General features: G+C 41.9%; 1 protein-coding gene and 1 pseudogene across 1 annotated transcript in view; both read right to left on the reverse strand.

The window, feature by feature from the left end:
• Nucleotides 1-3,044: 3,044 nt before the first annotated feature.
• Nucleotides 3,045-13,187, reverse strand: LOC141580319 (ADP/ATP translocase 2 pseudogene; annotated as a pseudogene).
• A 94-nt stretch (nt 13,188-13,281) lies between these two features.
• The window catches only part of LRIG2 (leucine rich repeats and immunoglobulin like domains 2), a 61,502-nt gene continuing 56,582 nt past the window's right edge, over nt 13,282-18,201 (reverse strand). The window contains exon 18 of the mRNA XM_039460961.2: nt 13,282-18,022. Within this exon, the coding sequence (XP_039316895.2) occupies nt 17,796-18,022 (227 nt within the window). The 3' untranslated portion in view covers nt 13,282-17,795. The remainder of the gene's footprint in view (nt 18,023-18,201) is intronic.

Genomic DNA, 18,201 nt, shown 5'->3' on the forward strand with positions numbered 1-18,201 from the left:
CTAATGTGTGGGCTAAGTTTTCAATTTTGCCTCAAGACGGAAAACACGAGAAAAAGAGATGTCTTTGAACAAAAAGACAGAAAGGCAAGAAAATGGTGCAAGACCTTTAAAAGGACTCCATCAGCCCCTTCACCAATCCTGTGGTTTGCTGATGAGACAGCAAGGGCTGAAATGTCTCCACTTCTCAATGGGGCACGATTTCCTCCAGGGCTTAGGACCAATGTGAGAATGTCACTGTTTCTCACATATTCTAAAATCTAAATTTGAAGAGCAAATATGCCAAGAAAACCCTCCAGTTTGCCCTGCATCTCAGACCCCAACCCATCTGCTCCTCTTCTTCTCTGCCCAAATTCAGACTTACCGGCTAGCTTGGGAAGACAGCTTTGCAGTAGATAGGACATCCTTTTTAGGAGAGTTTTCTGATTTGGCTTATATTTCTGGAGTCAGCTGCCTTACACTGAACATGAATACACATTAATCCTGGACCACTTATGGAGAAGTAGTTGGATGATTCCACAAAGGCATCGAAGGTAAGTTGATAGTTCAAAATGAGCATTGAGGCTGGGTGTGGTGGCTCAATGTCTGTAATCCCAGTACTTTGGGAGGCCAACGTGGGAGTATCACCTGAGGTCAGGAGTTCAAAACTAGCCTGGCCAACGTGGCAAAACCCAGTCTCTACTAAAAATACAAAAATTAGTCAGGCAGGCCAGGTGTGGTGGCTCATTCCTGTAATCCAAGCACTTTGGAGGCCAAGGTGGGCGGATTACCTGAGGTCAGGAGTTCAAGACCAGCCTGACCAACATGGTGAAACCCCGTCTTTAATAAATAAATAAATAAATAAATAAATAAAATTAGCCAGGAGTGGTGGCAGGTGCCTGTAATCCAAGCTACTCAGGAGGCTGGGGCATGAGAATCGCTTGAACCGAGGAGGCAGAGGTTGCAGTGGGTTGAGATTGTGCCACCGTACTCCAGCCTGGGCAACAGAGACTCTGTCTCAAAAGAAACAAAATGAGCATCGAGGTATTTTGGGCTGAAGAAAATCCAAGCTACATGGTTCCAGATCTTCAAGGCCCAGCTTGAACAGTATCAGGAACAGCACAGTACCAAGAAAAGTAAGCCAGGCTCCTACACGGAGCAAGGGCATTATTTTTAATCCTCTTTTTTAAATTTTTTAGGTTTTTCTGTTCATTCCTTTGCCAGGCTAGCAATTCAGCTTCCTACTACTCAGCTTATTGAATTCTTAAGTGTAATTGGAAAACAAGATACATAAAATATTCAAACTCTCCTTGTCAAAGCATCCTATTTTGCGGCTGTTTGGGGACAGCAGCTGTGTGCAGTGTCCAGGGAATGCCCACAGAGGCTGCAACATATCTTTGCAGGCAAGCAGCTGCTGGTCCCTCTTCAGACCAACAACAATTCAAACAAGGGGCTCCCTTTAGAGTAAACCCGGAGGAGCCTTGGGGAAATTAGAGTGAGGTTTGAATCTATGAAAAAGCCACAGCTGTTCCCCAAGGATAAAGTGCAGTCCAGTGATCGGCCAAAGGGCCCAGAGGAAATGAAGTTGCCATTTTCTTGACCCATACACCCAAATAAGTTAGACTTACAAAAACGGAAGTGCTTTCTTCTCACCAGCAGAAGTGATTCCCACTTGGTGCCTACAGTAATCTTGTGAAGTGAGTACTATCACTGCTGTCATGCAGAGAAGGAAGCAGAAACTAAAAGAAATTTAGTAATTTGCCTGTAAGAGGAGTTGTCAAGATTTTTTTTTCTCTTTTTTTGCAAATCAAGAGTCGTCAAGATTTGAACTCAAGTGTTCTGCTTCCAGAACATCTGCAGTTTTCCCAATATCGCCATGCCCCTTAGTATGAAGCCAACATACTGAGTCCTAAAGAGAACATTCTGAGAAGTAATTCAGTTTGCCATAGATTATTGCACGAATTCCTACACAACCACTGGAAATAAACTATAGGCGGAATCTGTGGGCCAAGGACAGCCCTCATTTAGGAAAGATGCTCATTGTTGCTCAGTTAACACTATATACTTTCTGGGAAGGTCAAAGTTTCTCAATTTTGACCCTCCCATGCAAAACTCACATTCAAAATCCCATGCAAGACTTTGTCATTATTGTTCTCCAGACAAAGGGGAGTCCTCTCCTGGGAACGTTAAGAAGAACCACTATAAACCAATTGGAAGAAACAAAGACACTATGGGAGCAGTGATGGGGAGACATCAGGTGACATCAAGACTTCACAAGATCACATAGTCAGTCAGAACTGCTCAGCATACAAGTCCAATGGACTCTAGCTGAATGAAGTTTTCTTTTTTCTTTTTTCTTTTTTTTTTTTTTTTTTTGAGACAGAGTCCACTCTGCTGCCCAGGCTGGAATGCAGTCGAGTCATCTTGGCTCACTGCAACCACCACCAGCTTGGGTTCAACCGATTCCTCTGTCTCAGCCTCCTGAGTAGTTGGGACTACAGGCACATACTACCGTGCCCAGCTAACTTTTGTATTTTTAGTTGAGATGGGGTTTCACCATGTTGGTCAGGCTGGTCTCGAACTCCTGACCTGAGGTGATCTACCTGCCTTGGCCTCCCAAAGTGCTGGGATTACAGGTGTGAGCCAGCATGTCTGGCCTGCACTTTTCACTTAATCATAGTTTCAGGATATTGTATCTTGTTTCTAAGCAAAATCCAACTAGGAATCCCAATCTCCAGGGCTAGCCCTAAAATAGCTCATTGGGGTTACTTCTTGCTATTAATATTCCCCTTGCCCGATCTTGAGTTGTCCCAGATAGAGAAGGGAGTGAGAAAGGAGTGCTCCATGCTGAGTGCCCATAACAACAGCTAATAGCAGCCAAAATGTATTGAGCACTGTGCTGGGCACTATGCTTATTACTTTATATGCTCAGCTCATCTAAGTTATCTCAACAAGCATATAAGGTGAGCATGACTATTTCCATTTTACAGATAAGGGGAATGAGGAACAAAGCATCTAAGAAGCCGGCTTAAGCTCCCACAACTGGTAAGAGGTGGGGGTAGGATTGGAGTCCAGCTCTGTCAGAGGCAGTGCTCTGAATCATTCACTTTTAAAAACCATATAGTAGCCGGGCGCGGTGGCTCACGCCTGTAATCCCAGCACTTTGGGAGGCCGAGGCGGGTGGATCACGAGCTCAAGAGATCGAGACCATCCTGGTCAACAAGGTGAAATCCCGTCTCTACTAAAAATACAAAAAATTAGCTGGGCATGGTTGTGCGTGCCTGTAATCCCAGCTACTCAGGAGGCTGAGGCAGGAAAATTGCCTGAACCCAGGAGGTGGAGGTTGTGGTGAGCCGAGATCGTGCCATTGCACTCCAGCCTGGGTAACAAGAGTGAAACTCCGTCTCAAAAAAAAAAACAAAAACAAAAACAAAAAAAAAACAAAAAACAAAAAAAAAACAACAAAAAAAAAACCATATAGTAAATGCAGGGCCCAAGGACTTTGGCTTACCACAAGGAATCCTCATATATGTAGCTATATGTAGTCAGCTGTCTCTGCAGGAAATTGGCAGCCCTGCCTAGCCATGGAACTCCCACCATGGATGGCAAACAGGAGACTTGGGAGTTTAGTTGCTTGTTCTTTTGACCAAACTCTTTTATTGGGGTTTGGAAGAAAGGTAGGAAGAGAAATAAGGAAGGAAATGTTCTGGCTTAATGGGGAGAGAAAGAAAACTGAACAGGTTTGTTTCTGTAACCAAAGACATGCTAAAAGCCACACCCCTGAATTCAAGAGCTACAGAAGAAATGCTCTTCTTAAATTCTTCCACCAGCCTCAGTAACTATTTCACTAACAAGTTGTACATCCAGAACTTAGACACAAGTAAGGACTTTTGGTCAAAACGAAGTCATTTCTGTAAATGGGATTTATCTTTACAAAATCCCTTCCCGGAACGAAGAAAAGTAATGAGCTCTTGGGGCCTTCTCTAAATTAAGGCTGCCCAAAGGCAGAAATACTGCAGCTTTCAACCGGGAAGACATGGGTTTTCAAACTTCTCTCCTCCCTGGGTCTTTTTTTTTTTTTTTTAGACAGAGTCTAGTTCTATCGTCCAGGATGGGGTGCAGTGGCGTGATCTCGGCTCACTGCAACCGCCACCTCCCGGGTTCAAGTGATTCACCTGCCTCAGCCTCTTGAGTAGCAGGGACTACAGGCATGCGCCACCACGCCCCGCTAATTCTTGTATTTGTAGTAGAGACAGGGTTTCACCATATTGGCTGGGCTGGTCTCGAACTCTTGATCTTGTGATCTGCCTGCCTCAGCCTCCCAAAGTGCTGGGATTACATGTGTGAGTCACCGTGCCCGGCCTCTGGGTTTTATAGTGTTTTGCACTCAGGGGCACTTTGAGAAATGGTACACATCTGGCAGGTGAGACTGTGGTCTGGAAAAGGCGTGAGAAAGCTGGTGCACATGGAGGAGTGGGGCCCAAAAAGTAACGCTCCTACCAACATGATGCATCGCTTTCCCCCAGACCTGCAATTTATGATGACTTGGTGCTTCTCCAAAAGTCAAAACAACCTCACACACCTGAATCTTAACCTTAAGTTCCTTTTAATAAGAGCCTATCTGTGTAGTCCCTGAGCCACCTCCAGGTTACATGTATAAAGAACAGAACCATGGAGGTGGCAGTAATTCACTGTTCGATGACAATTGTTCCTTCCCTGCACTAGCTGTTTCTGGCATGGAGCATATACCCGTGTGGTTGCCTCTGGAGCTTGCCCAGAATAAATAATTCAAACTAGCCTCTATAACTGGCTGACCTTAAACCACATGCCTACTGTTTGCAAGACAGAGAAATTCACATTGGCTTTGATGGAGCATTTAGAAAGGAGGCGAAATTATACTACTTGATTTTGAGTTCGTTTTAAACTCAAGAGCAGCCAGTCATTCCACATATGAGATCCTACATATTGATTTCAAAATCCGGTTTGTCCTTGGGAAGAAAGAATAAGACAGGCATTTAAAGTATTTCTTGAAAACGCCAAATAACTTGCTTAGTTGTCCCCAGATGCACTCATTTATGTCATAAAGACATTCCAGTTTCTTGTTTTGTGGCAAGTATAGTTCAGTGCTGCAGATGCCATTTGCTTGAACTTCCGTGAGGCTGGGGATGTGCAGTGCACCCCAGCTGCAAGCATACTAGCCAGTGCGTTCATCAGTTTCACTTCCAGTTTCTCCTCAGAATGTCCATATGAATATTAAGTCTCCACAGTAGATTTTAGTATACAAAGAACCAGATGGGGTCAGAGGACAGGGTGGCTCAGTAGAAAGAGCAGGGGCTTTGGAGCACATGACCTCTGGCAAATCATATAGCTTGAGACAATTTTATTTTCAAAATTGAAGAAAATCCTACCAGCCTGGCTGTGTTGCTGAAAGACCGTATTAGTTTGCCTGGGCTACCATAACAAAATTCCACAGACCAGATAGCTTTAAACAATTGATTTACTGCTCTGGAAGCTAGACATCCAAGATCAATATGTCAGCAAGCTTGGTTTCTTCTGAGAGCTCTCTCTGTGGCTTTTTTCTTGATGGTCCATACATGGTCTTTGGTCTTGGCTCTGTGCTCATTTTAACGTAATTACCTCTTTAAAGATCTTATCTGGGAATATGATTATACTCTGAGGTACCGATATATTGAATTTCAGAGGGTTGGGAGAACAACAGTTTAGCCAACAACAAAGACTAAATGACAAAATAGGAGTTTCATAAAAGCTCACTTTTTCCCTTTGTTTGGCACAGGGAAAGAATGTGTGCTTTGAAATAAGGAAGATATAATTTTCAACTCCTAGTTGTACTGCTTGCTAATTATGTTAATTTGAGCAACTTGCTTACCCAGGATCGTCATCTGTACAATGAGGATGATAGAGTCTGGGTATTTGTCATCACTCAAATCTCGTGTTGAAATGTAATCCCCAGTGTTGTGGGTGGGGCCTGGTGGGAGGTGATTGCATCTTGCGGGTAGAGTTCTCATGAATTGAGTGAGTTCTCCCAAGATCTGGTTGTTTAAAAGTGTGTGGAACATCCCCACCAATTTGTCTTGTTCCTGCTTTTGCCACGTGACATGCCGGCTCCTCCTTCACCTTCCATGATTTTAAGCTTCCTGAGGCCTCTTCAGAAGCTGAGCAGATGTCGGCACCATGCTTCCTATAAAACCTCCAGAACTGTGAGCTGATTAAACCTCTTTTTAAAAATAAATTACCCAGTCACAAGTATTTCTTCATAGCAATGCAAGAACAACCTAATACAGGTGATAAGAATATCTCCCTCAAAGGGACTGTTGTAAATAAATGTTAAGTATGTAAAATGCTTCACAGTATTTGAAAGGCAAAAGGAGAATGTATTTGCTATTAGTTGCATCACTTCTTCCCAGCAGTAATTGTGATTAAAACTTTCTATTTGCCTCTTTTTGTCAGTGCTTTGATGACTGGCCTTTGGGGAAGGTCTGAGAACTAAATGAACAGGGACAAATCTCTAGCCTAGAGATTTCGAGAAATATTTCTTGACTGGCTGAACAAAGCAGCAGAGGTGGTGAATGAAACAGCCCAGATGAAGCATTACTCTAGTGATCACCCACAAGCCCCTATCAGACTCCATAGCATCAGACCACCTTCCTCCCAGAATAATGACCCATGTACTTCCTCTTCCCTTTCCCTCCCTTGTGATACAATTTCCCTTATAGCAAGTCACCGGCAGCCCATTTCTGACAGCACTGGCCAGAAAGACAGCAGACCTGTGAAAACAAATAGCGTGCTACAAATGATTCTACCCAGCAAGTGAGGAGCCGACGAACAGGAGGAATTTGGGGAGCTGAAAAGGTGTTTTAATTGCTGCTTCTAGTCAGGGAGGCCTCTGGACAAAAGTCCAGTCCTCAGTTTCAATCATATCATACCAGCAAGATTAAAAGGATCCCCCAAAATAAGTTAAACTGATTCCCACCCTGACATATAAATGCACTGTCACACAGTTACAGCAATGCTTCTACAGAATTGATCTGCAGACTTGTGCCAATCCACAAACACTTTGCTATTTGTCCACGATAAACTCTAGAAACTGAGAATAAGCATTTAGAAATTTTAATTGCAGTTTGATAGTAATTTTATGTTTGTTGAATCTGTAATAAAAAATTTTATGCCTGTATTTTAACTTAATTTTTCTAGAAATTCTTACTGTATTTTACAAAAGTATTGATCCATGGCAACTAGTCTTTCAACACAGATTGCTTAAGCCCTGTCACAAACCACTAAATATCTGCAAGTGTGAACAAATATCTTTCATAACTCAGCAAGATGCTCCCACTAGCATGTCCCACTCCAAAATAAAAGACAATTAAAAATCACGGCTTTTTTTTTTTTTTTTGCATGTCACCTTAAAAGAGAAAAAAAAAGTCTAATTTTTCTATTAGAAATTTAGTAAAAAGCAGTTTCCAGGTTATATTTCAGTCCAAGCTTTCACACTGGAAGTGATCAATGTCCAGAAAGTTTTATCCAAGTGTTTACGCAAACTACAGAGATGATACTATGCTTGAATTGGAAGGTATCGTAGTGGGGAAAACTCTGAATCAGAAGACCTGGATTCAAATTCTGCTGTCTTTCTGGCCAGTGCTCTCAGGGATGGGATGCCCAGGACTTGGTGAAATCACCACTTATCTAATATCAGAAGTTCGTAAGCAAAGAAAAGGAGGAAGTGGGTGAGGTGAAACAAAAGCTTTTGATATTGGGTAAGTGATAATCTCACCAAGCCAGTTTCCGTAACTATAAAATGTGGAAAGTTAAATTGTCTGCCCAATCTGTATCATAAGAGTGTTGTGAAATTCCAGTGAGATGTCTGTGGAAAGCGCCTCCTAAAGAATAGAGTGCAGTAGAAGTACACGATGGGCCCCATCTCTGCTAAAAATGCAAAAATTAGCTGGGAAGAAAAACAGAAGTACACGGTGCGGTAAATATTATGAACCCAGCTTTCAAAGAGTTGCTAGACTCAAAGAAAATGGCCCCTATGATACAGTAACAAAGTTGACCCGAATATTAATTCTTCAAATATCCTGTTAATCAAAGATTTACCAAATTAGAAAATGCTGCCTTCATATCCTTCCCTGTGCAGAAAGCACTCTTATTTTCTAACGAATTATTAAGTGTATTTGTTTGTATACCTGCCAGACATCTAGCACCAGGGCAGATACGACCAGGGAGGAAGCAGGAAAGCACCCAGTACCTGTCCTCACAACTCACAGCTGCAGGGGCAGCCAGGGGCAGGCTCAAGGCAGGATGTGACTTGGCAAGAACTAAAAGGACAACAGCTCTGCCCTATTATCACTTGTACAGCTACTGAAGACCCCTCAAAAGGATACAAACTCAAAAATGTACCATTTCACTACTGTACATTAGGCAAAAGATGACCAGAAAATCATAATGTATTTTAGCTTTATTAAAGACATATTACAGTAGACAGACAAGTAGACAAACACATGCTCTATAAAATATACATTCTGATGTGTGACAAAATATAAACAGACACTAGGAAATTACTACACTGAACAACGACTTGGCTTATACCTCTTTTTAGGTACATCTAGTATTAGGGCTGTTTAGACTGGCATTATCCAATAGGGGAAAAAAAGAATAGTGGAAAGTAGAGGGTAGAAATAGTCTCACCACTGTAAAGAGGCCACAGTAAACAGCCAAGAGACATTCCAAGAGTACTTGACCACATGATGATCAATTTCTCTTTCAAGACAGTTACATTTCATAAAAGATCACTTTACTCCTTTATCTGAAAACAGGTACAAGTCAAGATGTTTCTTCACCTTCACCTTATTCCATCTTCTCTCTCTCTCTCTCTCTCTCTCTCACACACACACACACACACACACACACACACACAAAACCTACCTTACTAATGACAAAGCCTCCGGATGTCTCTTGGGTTTTCAGGTGTTGTGAAGTGCAGCTTGTAACATACCTCTTAGTTCCGAACTTGTTACTTTTATCAATGAACCAGGCGGTTGTCCAAAAGAAAAAAAGAAAGAAAATCAAGGCTAACTGATGTTGGTTTTAGACTGTACTCCAAACAAAAAAGTTTAAGGTGGGAAAATGGAAAAAAAAAAAAATCTGCCAACTATATGGGGAAAGAAATCATGTAATAATAATAAAAAAAAAATGAAACATTACTTGCAGGTTGCCAAAAAAAGAATCTTAGTTCAACTTTCTAAGGTCCAGCTGTTTTCACAATTACCTTTATAATCCGTATCAAAAAGCAAAGTAGAGAGGAGGATGTGGCATAAAATGACAGCAAATTTACCTGTTATTCCACTACCCTTCCAGCATTTCTGTGGATATTAAAATGATTAGAAAAAGCCATGACACACTTGGGTAAAATATTAGTATAAAACTGAACACCACAATTCCAACCCCATTTGAACTGGAGTCCCACAGATAAGAAGAAACAAGAATAAAAACTATCAAGAGGGTTGGGCACAGTGGATTACACCTATAATGCCAGCACTTTAGGAGGCCGAGATGGGCGGATCGCTTGAGGTCAGGAGTTCAAGACCAGCCTGGGTAACATGGTGAAACCTTACTAAAAATACACAAATTAGCTGAGCATGGTGGTGGGCATCTGTAATCAATTCCAGCTACTTTGGAGGCTGAGGCAGGAGAATCACTTGAACCTGGAAGGCAGAGGTTGCAGTGAGCTGAGACCGTGCCACTGCACTCCAACCTAAGCAATAGAGTGAGACTGTCTTAAAATAATAATAATAATAAAGAGTAAAAGCTTTAATATATCATGGGCTTTTAAATTTCTTAGTAATGTCATTTGTGTTAGTACCTACTTAAAGATTTCTTCAGAAGAATTAAGCCCAGAATTTCATATTTCATGTTTCCAGCTACGAACACAGGTCAGACCCCTTTTGTCAACCAAAGCCCAAAATTCTCTGGTTTCCTAAAGAGCTCTAAATGAATACAAAGGACTTCAAAAGGACAAAGTTTTAAGACCAACAGATTGCTTCTGGGGATTTCCAATGATAAAACTGAAAAGGACCTTAAAGGTCATCTTGCCCATATTCTGTCTCAATGAAGAATTTTTAATTTTAGATATTTTTATTTCTCCAAATTATCAGGAGTGACTAAAATAAAAAATGTAATTGACTGCCATCATCATCACCATGGAAGTGACTTTAACTAAGAAAACTGGTCAGATGAATGTTATTGCTTCCCATCTTCAACAAGTAAATACAGGTATTGATCGACTTACGACCTATGCAAGTTACGACCATTCAACTTTACGACCACAATCGCTAGCAACGACTGCTCCGCGTCTGGCAGCGCAAACGTTGCCCAGCTGGGCGTACGACAGTGTGGACCAGCTTCCAGCAGCACTACCATCTCTGCGTGCACCATTTCAACTGTTATCCCAGACTCGGTACAGCAAACTCAACTTATGACCAAATCATGTTACGACCAGTCTGTCAGAGCCAATTGTGGTCGTAAGTTGAGCACTAGCTGTAAACTGACTGCCTGGAGTCTGTCAAGAATGCTCAAGGTATGTGATATAATAGAAAATGCCTGTTCACAGGGGGAAAAAATCCTAAAAAATAACTTATATGCGCTTCTTGATTTCATCATACAAGACAAGCACCACCCAAGCCTCTGAGAACACTGGACCATGCCCCCTTGAAGAAAGCTTTGCCTCCTTCATCACAGCCTTTCTCCAGCAGTCAAGCGTGCCCGTGTACATGATGTCAGTTCCTTTGTGCCCTGACTGCATCATCATGTGGCGGCGAATGGTGTCAAATGGATAGGAAGTCAACCCCGAAACAGCAGTGACAGTCTGTGTGATCATCCAGCTGATGGCGATGTTGAGTGTTCTTGGGATCCGGAAGCATTCCCTTTGCAGTGTCATAGATACTGAAGTAGGCAGCTTGGCAGATGATAACACCCTGCACAGTCACGTTAAAGCCTTGGTATAGGCTTTTAATCTCATCAGATTTGTCGATCTTAACCAGAGAATCACCAAGGCCGCGGAACTCTCAGCTCTAGCTTTACTCACGTCAGCTGCTAGATGGGTATGGGCAAAATCAAGAGGGTACACAAAACACAAGGATGTGGCCCCAGCAGCACCACCTGATGCCAGATTCCCTGCAAAGTGAGCTAAACTGGGTCCTCTTGTCCATGCCACCCAGGAAGATATGCTTGTATTTATCTTTGACAGCAAAGTTGAGAGCCGGGGTGGAAGTATCTGATGACATGCCAGGTTTCTGCACCAGGACAGGACTCCCTTCGCCTTGGGAATATGGACCACGCAGTCTACGATGCCCTTGTATTGCTTATCTGCGTTGATCTGCTTACTGGCATGCTGCACCTGCAGCAGCAGCTACACCGGCTCAATGGGACCTATCGCTTGGAGATGGCTGTGGCCACTCCACCTGCCAGAAGTCCTTGGCGAAGGACACAAAGGCATCTGTCATGCTGAATGGAAAGACAGGCTGCTGCAGGACTGAAGACATTTCTTAAACACTATTAACAGATGGTGATTTAGCTTCTGCATGTACCTTTCCACCAAAAAGCCTGATTATTCCATTACCAGATAAATTTATTAAACAGCCTACACAAAATTTATCAGGAAGTATATAATACACCTCCCTGTATGTAACTCCTGTCCTCTGGAATAAAATTCTTGTTTTTCACGACAACCCTTCAAGTAGCTAAAGACTTTTAACACATCTTTCTTTTCAGAGAAATGGATAACAGAATCTAAATTGCTTGACATCTTAATGTTCCTTTTATAGCCTCACAATGGGTAATGTGAAGGCAGCTGTTTTTAAACATGTAAGTTATTCTGAGGTGGCACTTTAGGGGAACTTGTACATTGCAATGGGTTCCTGCTATTTTTTTCAAGAGACAGTAGCTTGTATACTAGGGACAGTGGCTCACGCCTATAATCCTGTACTTTGGGAGGCTGAGGTGGGGAGATTGCTTGAGCCCAGGATTTTATGATAAGCCTGGGCTACAAGGTGAAAACCCATCTCTACAAAAAAAATACAAAAATTAACCAGGTGTGATGGCACAGCTGCTCAGGTGGCTGAGGTGGGTCACTTGCGCCTGAGATATGGAGGCTGCAGTGACTAGTGAGCCATGATCACACGATGACGCCCCAGCCTGGGTGACGGGGTGAGACCCTGTCTCAAAAAAAGAAACTACTTTAGAAGTTGCTGACTGACAGAATAACAATGGTATAAGCATAGATCCTGTGCCAGTAGGGCATGGAGCTCAAGGAATACTGTCTTTTCTTCCACGTAGACTTGGAAAATCAGCCTGAAAGGGGACAAACAAATCAAGAGAATTTACATATTCCTACTGAAATAAAGTGATCACTAGGGGACAGTGGGGAAAGGAGGTATTTCAACATTTCAGTTTGCCTTGCTTTGCAACATTCCCGATTAAATTAGCATTAGGCAGACATTATACTGCTGGAAGAAACACTCATGGGACACTAATACTGCTTAGAAAGTGAATGCATTGCTTGATCAAAAACATATGCAATAATGAAGTTTCACAAACTCCTTTCCCTAAGATTTGTGTGTGTGTGTGTGTGTGTGTGTGTCTATTTAAAGACCAGAGATAGGCTCTTCATATTTAAATCGATTCTTGATTATTTACGCAAGCTAGGACTATCGAAGAAAAACATCTCAATCATCTGAGTTGACATGATGGAAAACAACCTGGCTCTCCAGGAGACCAGACTTTGACAGCACTGTCAGTAGAAGGACCACTGCTAGAGCAGAGGCAGCACGCCTACACGAAAAGTTTCCTAGAGCACTGGCTCACAGGCTATCTTCTGCCATCTCACAATGACAGCTGATGCTCATTTGCACAGTCTCTGGCAGCCTAGCCCTAACTCCACCTTTTCCACTCAGGAAATCTATCAGAATTTGAGTGAGAGGACTATAATGATAGGGATAACTTTGAATACATTAGAAAGGTAAGTCACAAACTAGTTACCAATTAGTTGTGGTACACCTGTCAACTCATTCTGATACTCTAGTGTGCTATTAAACCAGCATTCAGACATGCTGCTCTAGAGAGCAATGAGTGGTTTTTCAACTGAGTCAAGAGTCTATTGTTTACTAATATTGTTTAGAAGCAGAATTTTTTTCTCCTAATGAGTATTTCTTAGACCATTACTCCTGCTTTAAAGGAAATAAATCTGGCTCAAGTCAGAATGAGCAGTATCACTCTTGCACTCAAACAAACATGTCATGAAAGCAGCTTTTTATTAAAGTAGCATAATCCTCCTTAGTTCCTGGAGGGAATTACAGATTCCTAGAATAGAATGTTACAGCTGGAAAGGGCTTTAGAGTATCTAGGAAAATAGCCATTTCATAAATGAGAAAATCTAGCCTAGAGAAGTAAAAAGACTCACCCTTGATTACAAAGCCAGTAACAGGCAGAGTCAGGAAGCGAACAAGGTCTCTTAAATTCTGAGGCAGTCTAGTACAAACTACACCATAATCTAGTAAGAAAGAAGAGGAATCGCAGATTGAAGGGACAGGAAATTGTGATCTTTAGGAAGTTCAAAGTGAAAATGATCAGAAGCTGACACGTGAAAGTAAAGAAAAAAGGTGTGGCACTACTCAACAGCTAAAGAAGTGCTGCTGCCCGTGGGAGAAAACATAGGATTGAAAATAAGTATGAATAGGCGTGCAGTGGCTCACACCTGTAATCCCAGCACTTTGGGAGGCTGAGGCAGGTGCATCACAAAGTCAGGAGTTCGAACCCAACCTGGCCAATATGCTGAAACTCCATCTCTACTAAAAATACAAAAAAACTAGCCAGGCGTGGCGGCACATGCCTATAATTCCAGCTACTCAGGAGGCTGAGGCAGGAGAATTGCTTGAACCCGGGAGGCTGAGGTTAGAGTTAGCCAAGACCTTCCCACTGCACTCCAGCCTGGGTGACAGAGCGAGACTCCATCTCAAAAAAAAAAAAAGAAAAAAAAAGTATGAATAAATGCTGGACTTTCTGGCAAAATGCTGAGAAATTATGTTGAGTTTAGAACCCTTGAACAAGGACTTAAAAATAGGTATTTTTATTTAAGTGACTGAAATTATCTAGTGAGTAACATTGGATTTAGAGAGAACAGAACAGCTCATAACAAGGAAACCTGAAAACACAAAAAAGAATTACATTATATTAGAGTGTGAAGTTCTTCATTTACCTAAAGCTCTTTGCTATCGGAAATGCAAGAAAACTTTTTGGCTTAAATAATCACTTGTACAAAACAAAGACCACTCCAAGACTTGAATTTTGGGGCCTGGCGCAGTGGCTCATACCTGTAATCCCAGCACTTTGGGAGGCCAAGGCAGGTGGATCACTTGAGGTCAGGAGTTCGAGACCAGCCTGGCCAACATTGTGAAACCCTGTCTCTACTAAAAATACCAAAAAAAAAAAAAAAAAAAAAAAAAGCCAGAAATGGTGGTGTGTCTGTAATCCCAGCTACGCAGGAGGCTGAGGGAAGAGAATTACTTGAACCTGGGAGGCAGAAGTTGCAGTGAGCCAAGATCATACCACTGGACTCCAGCCTGGGTAATAGACAGGTCCTCCATCTCAAATAATAACAATAATTTTTGCATGTTCTTCTACCCCCAAGAGCACTCTTTGCTTCTTAAGATACACTGCGCATTGGTAAAAGATTAAAAACAAATCAAACTCAGAAAAGAAGCAATCTTTGGTTTCCTGGTCAATGAAGCTTTGCTGAACAGAGATTCCCATTCAGAGAAAGCACAACGTGAACACAACTAGAAACAACTAAAACTCAGTGTGGTATTTCAATACTGTGTCGTAACAGTCAGACAACTGTCCAGCTGTTCTTTAAGACAGAAAACTCAGATTCTGACAATGAAGAAGATGGATGTGGCCCAGTGCAAAAGTTGGATGGACCAATTGTTTCCAGAAGATTTCTATTTGTAAATAACCTGAGTGATGAAGATTACAGGCTTATGAGTGATAACAATTTGCTAGGCACTATAGGTGAAAGTATAGAAGAGTTGCTGAGAAGGTTACAATAAATTAAAGAGGATTTCCCACAAGAATCAGATGAAAATAGAGGTGGATGATGTCTAGTACTAGTAGTGAGTCTGTAATAGAGTGACTTACCTCTTTTGGACAAACTCAAAATATGACAGGAAGTGCGCAAAGAGAAAACCAAGCTCAGACAGCAGTGAGCCAGAGTAATCCCTATAGTGGTAACTTCAGATTCAATGTAGAGATCAATTTTATCCTTAATAATAGAAGGCTATATTTTGTTATGCCAGCAAAAAGAAAAAAAAGGAAGGCTGAATAAAGAACATGAATATGCATCATCTGCAAGACTTCCCAGGGGAGAAAATAAGGAAAACAGCCAGAGGAAAGTGGAAAATCCACAATCTGAATCAACATTATCAAGGCCACTGAGGTGAGGTACAAAGTGCAACAGAAGTATTAATGGAAGTTCTACGTACCAGGGGTCAGAGGAGACTGAGAAGCAGGAGCCCAGACCAACAGAGAACCAGAGCAAGAACCGAAAGTAGGTTATCTCCAAATTCATGGTGAGAAATTTCACAAATATTTCATAATACACCATCTCAGACTTTTCAACAGCCCCTGGTACATCAGATTGAGAGGTTTTTAGAACTCAGCAACAAGAGACATTGAGGGAGCAAATAACTGACCCATAGTTGCGAAGTGGTCATCTTTTTGCAGCTTTTGGAACATGGAATGCCTTTCCAGGAGAATGTTCTCCAGACACAATCAGAAATGATAAATCTGGGGCACTCAGACTGAGAAATCCATAGTCCTGGCTGTCATAGCAGGAAGAGTTCATCATGGAGAACATTTGCCAAGATGTAGCATACCTAATATAACTCAGTTAATATCTCAAACACCAAACAACAGTCACTTTAGAAAGTGAACAAGGAGAGGCAGGTGTGAGAACTTATTTCAGTACCAACAGAATTCCTGTTCACAGAATTTCAAATATCCATTTAAATAATACACGTGTTGCAACTCAAAGAGCATTAAAGCAGATAATCACAAGATCTGCAGACTCAGATACGGACAGTGATAGTGACAGATACCCTAGTGGCTCACCCACATCAAAACATGGCAAGAGCAAGGTCACAAAATGAAAAAGATGGTTCTGCTATCAGCAACTGTTCTGGCTCCAATTCATGTCACAGTACTGCTTATGATTCCGACCTAAGTTCTGCAATCTTTAAATCAGCCTCCAGTTTTTTAAGCATTCATTATACATAAAGTATAATGTACTTTATTATACCTGATCTAACTCACTGGTTCCTGAAGGAATGACTGAACTTTCCTCAGTCAATTTCTGTCGCAGTAAAAAAGAGGGAAGGGAAAGGAGGGAGAGAAGGAAGAAATGAAGAATTTCCAAACAAGCTTTCCTTTAGGTGCATACAGCTGTGACAGGACTGCCAGGCTCAGAAAAAAACAAGCTTTTTTGTGTTAGAAAGGGAGTATCACTTAGCACTTTAAAACAGATGGCAAATGACCAGAAGTATGAACCTCTATGCATGAAGAAAATTGGTTAATTACACCAAGACTATGTATAAGTATATGCAATCACTAAGTAGCTGCCTCTACAGATACACTTCTTAGCAGGTAAATTTTTTAAACTTTTTATTTTTGAGAAAGGGCCTTGCTCTGTCATCCAGGCTGGGGTGCAGCAGCTTCACTGAGGCTGGGGTGCAGTGGCTTCACACAGCTCACTGCAGCCTTGATTTCCCGGGCTCAACGGACCGTCCTACCTCAGCCTCTGAGTAGCTAGGACTACAGCAGCATGCCACAATGGCCGGCTAATTTTTAAAATTTATTTTTTGCAGAGACAGGGTCTCACCATGTTGCCCGGCCTGGTCTCAAATTCCTGGCTTCAAGCAATCCTCCCACCTTAGCCTCTCAAAGTGCTGGGATTACAGGTGTGAGCCACAGTTTTTATATCTTAAATAAAGTTTTTAGATCTCACTAAATCAAATTATTTAAAATCTGTGATCTGAGAAGCTACCTGTCAATATTATAACTGGGTATTATATATAATTTGGGCATATCAAAAATATGTACATCGCAGCCAACACATATGGTCAATGAATACAAAAATGATTTATATATGCACATATATTTACAATGACATCCCTGGGCAATAGGGACAAAAAAAAATTCACAAGAATACAAAAACCTTTGACCTGGTACCAGTTGGTCAAGCCTGTGATTCTTGCCAAAGACCTTGAATATCAAAGCCCCAGTCTCATCTATCTGCCTGCAACCACTGAAGACTCGTGGGCACACTTCCCAGAAGGCTTCAAAGTTATTTTTGCTCCTTGGAAGGCAAAGTAGAACATCAAAGTAGTGATGTGATGTTTTCTCAGGATCATTCTGAAGACTAGGGCAATCCAGCATGTTAAGCAGCAATGTGACTCTTCCTGACAGATGCATACTGGAGCACATCCCCATGGAGCCATCAGGAAGCACATTTGTCCCATATCTTCCCTCTGCCAGTGCTGCACATTTTTGATGAGATGTACCCATTTCTGTCAGCTGTTACCGTTTCTTCATCAGGTATAAGACCAAACAATGCATGGCCCACCTTGGTGCAGTCAGATGCAATCATAAAGAAAGAGTAAAGCAAATGCTGACTTCGGAGTTTCTTCTGAACTCTGAGGTAGTAAATGCAAAATTAATTAATGAGTCTCTGCCCAGATTTCATCCTGAAGTGAGTTTCATGTGCCCTCACTACCATCTTGAATGTTCTGAGTCCTACTAAAATCAAAAGCATGATCCTGTAACCTGTGGCAGGACATGGGAGAAGCGGAACAGTCTGGATCCCGCCCTGCCTGGCCTTCATTTCGATGAAGCTGTGGTGACTCCTGAGCCGGCTGCTGGGAAAAGGGAGGATGAGGCAGGCCTAGTTCTCTGTTTATGGTCCACAGAGGCCGCTCCAGTGTTTCTGAGAATGAAAGACAAGAATTATCAGTAGGGACTAGTAAAACTTAATACCCTTTTAACCAAATCCTCAAAGAAATAAAGATGTTCAACATTCCTGAACAAGGGCACCAATACTAAACACATACTTGCCATCTTCTTAGCCACAAAAAAAACAAAACAAAACAAAAAACACCAGAACAT

This window comes from Saimiri boliviensis, chromosome 11 (genome assembly GCF_048565385.1).
Source record: "Saimiri boliviensis isolate mSaiBol1 chromosome 11, mSaiBol1.pri, whole genome shotgun sequence".
In the NCBI taxonomy this organism is placed as follows: domain Eukaryota; kingdom Metazoa; phylum Chordata; class Mammalia; order Primates; family Cebidae; genus Saimiri; species Saimiri boliviensis.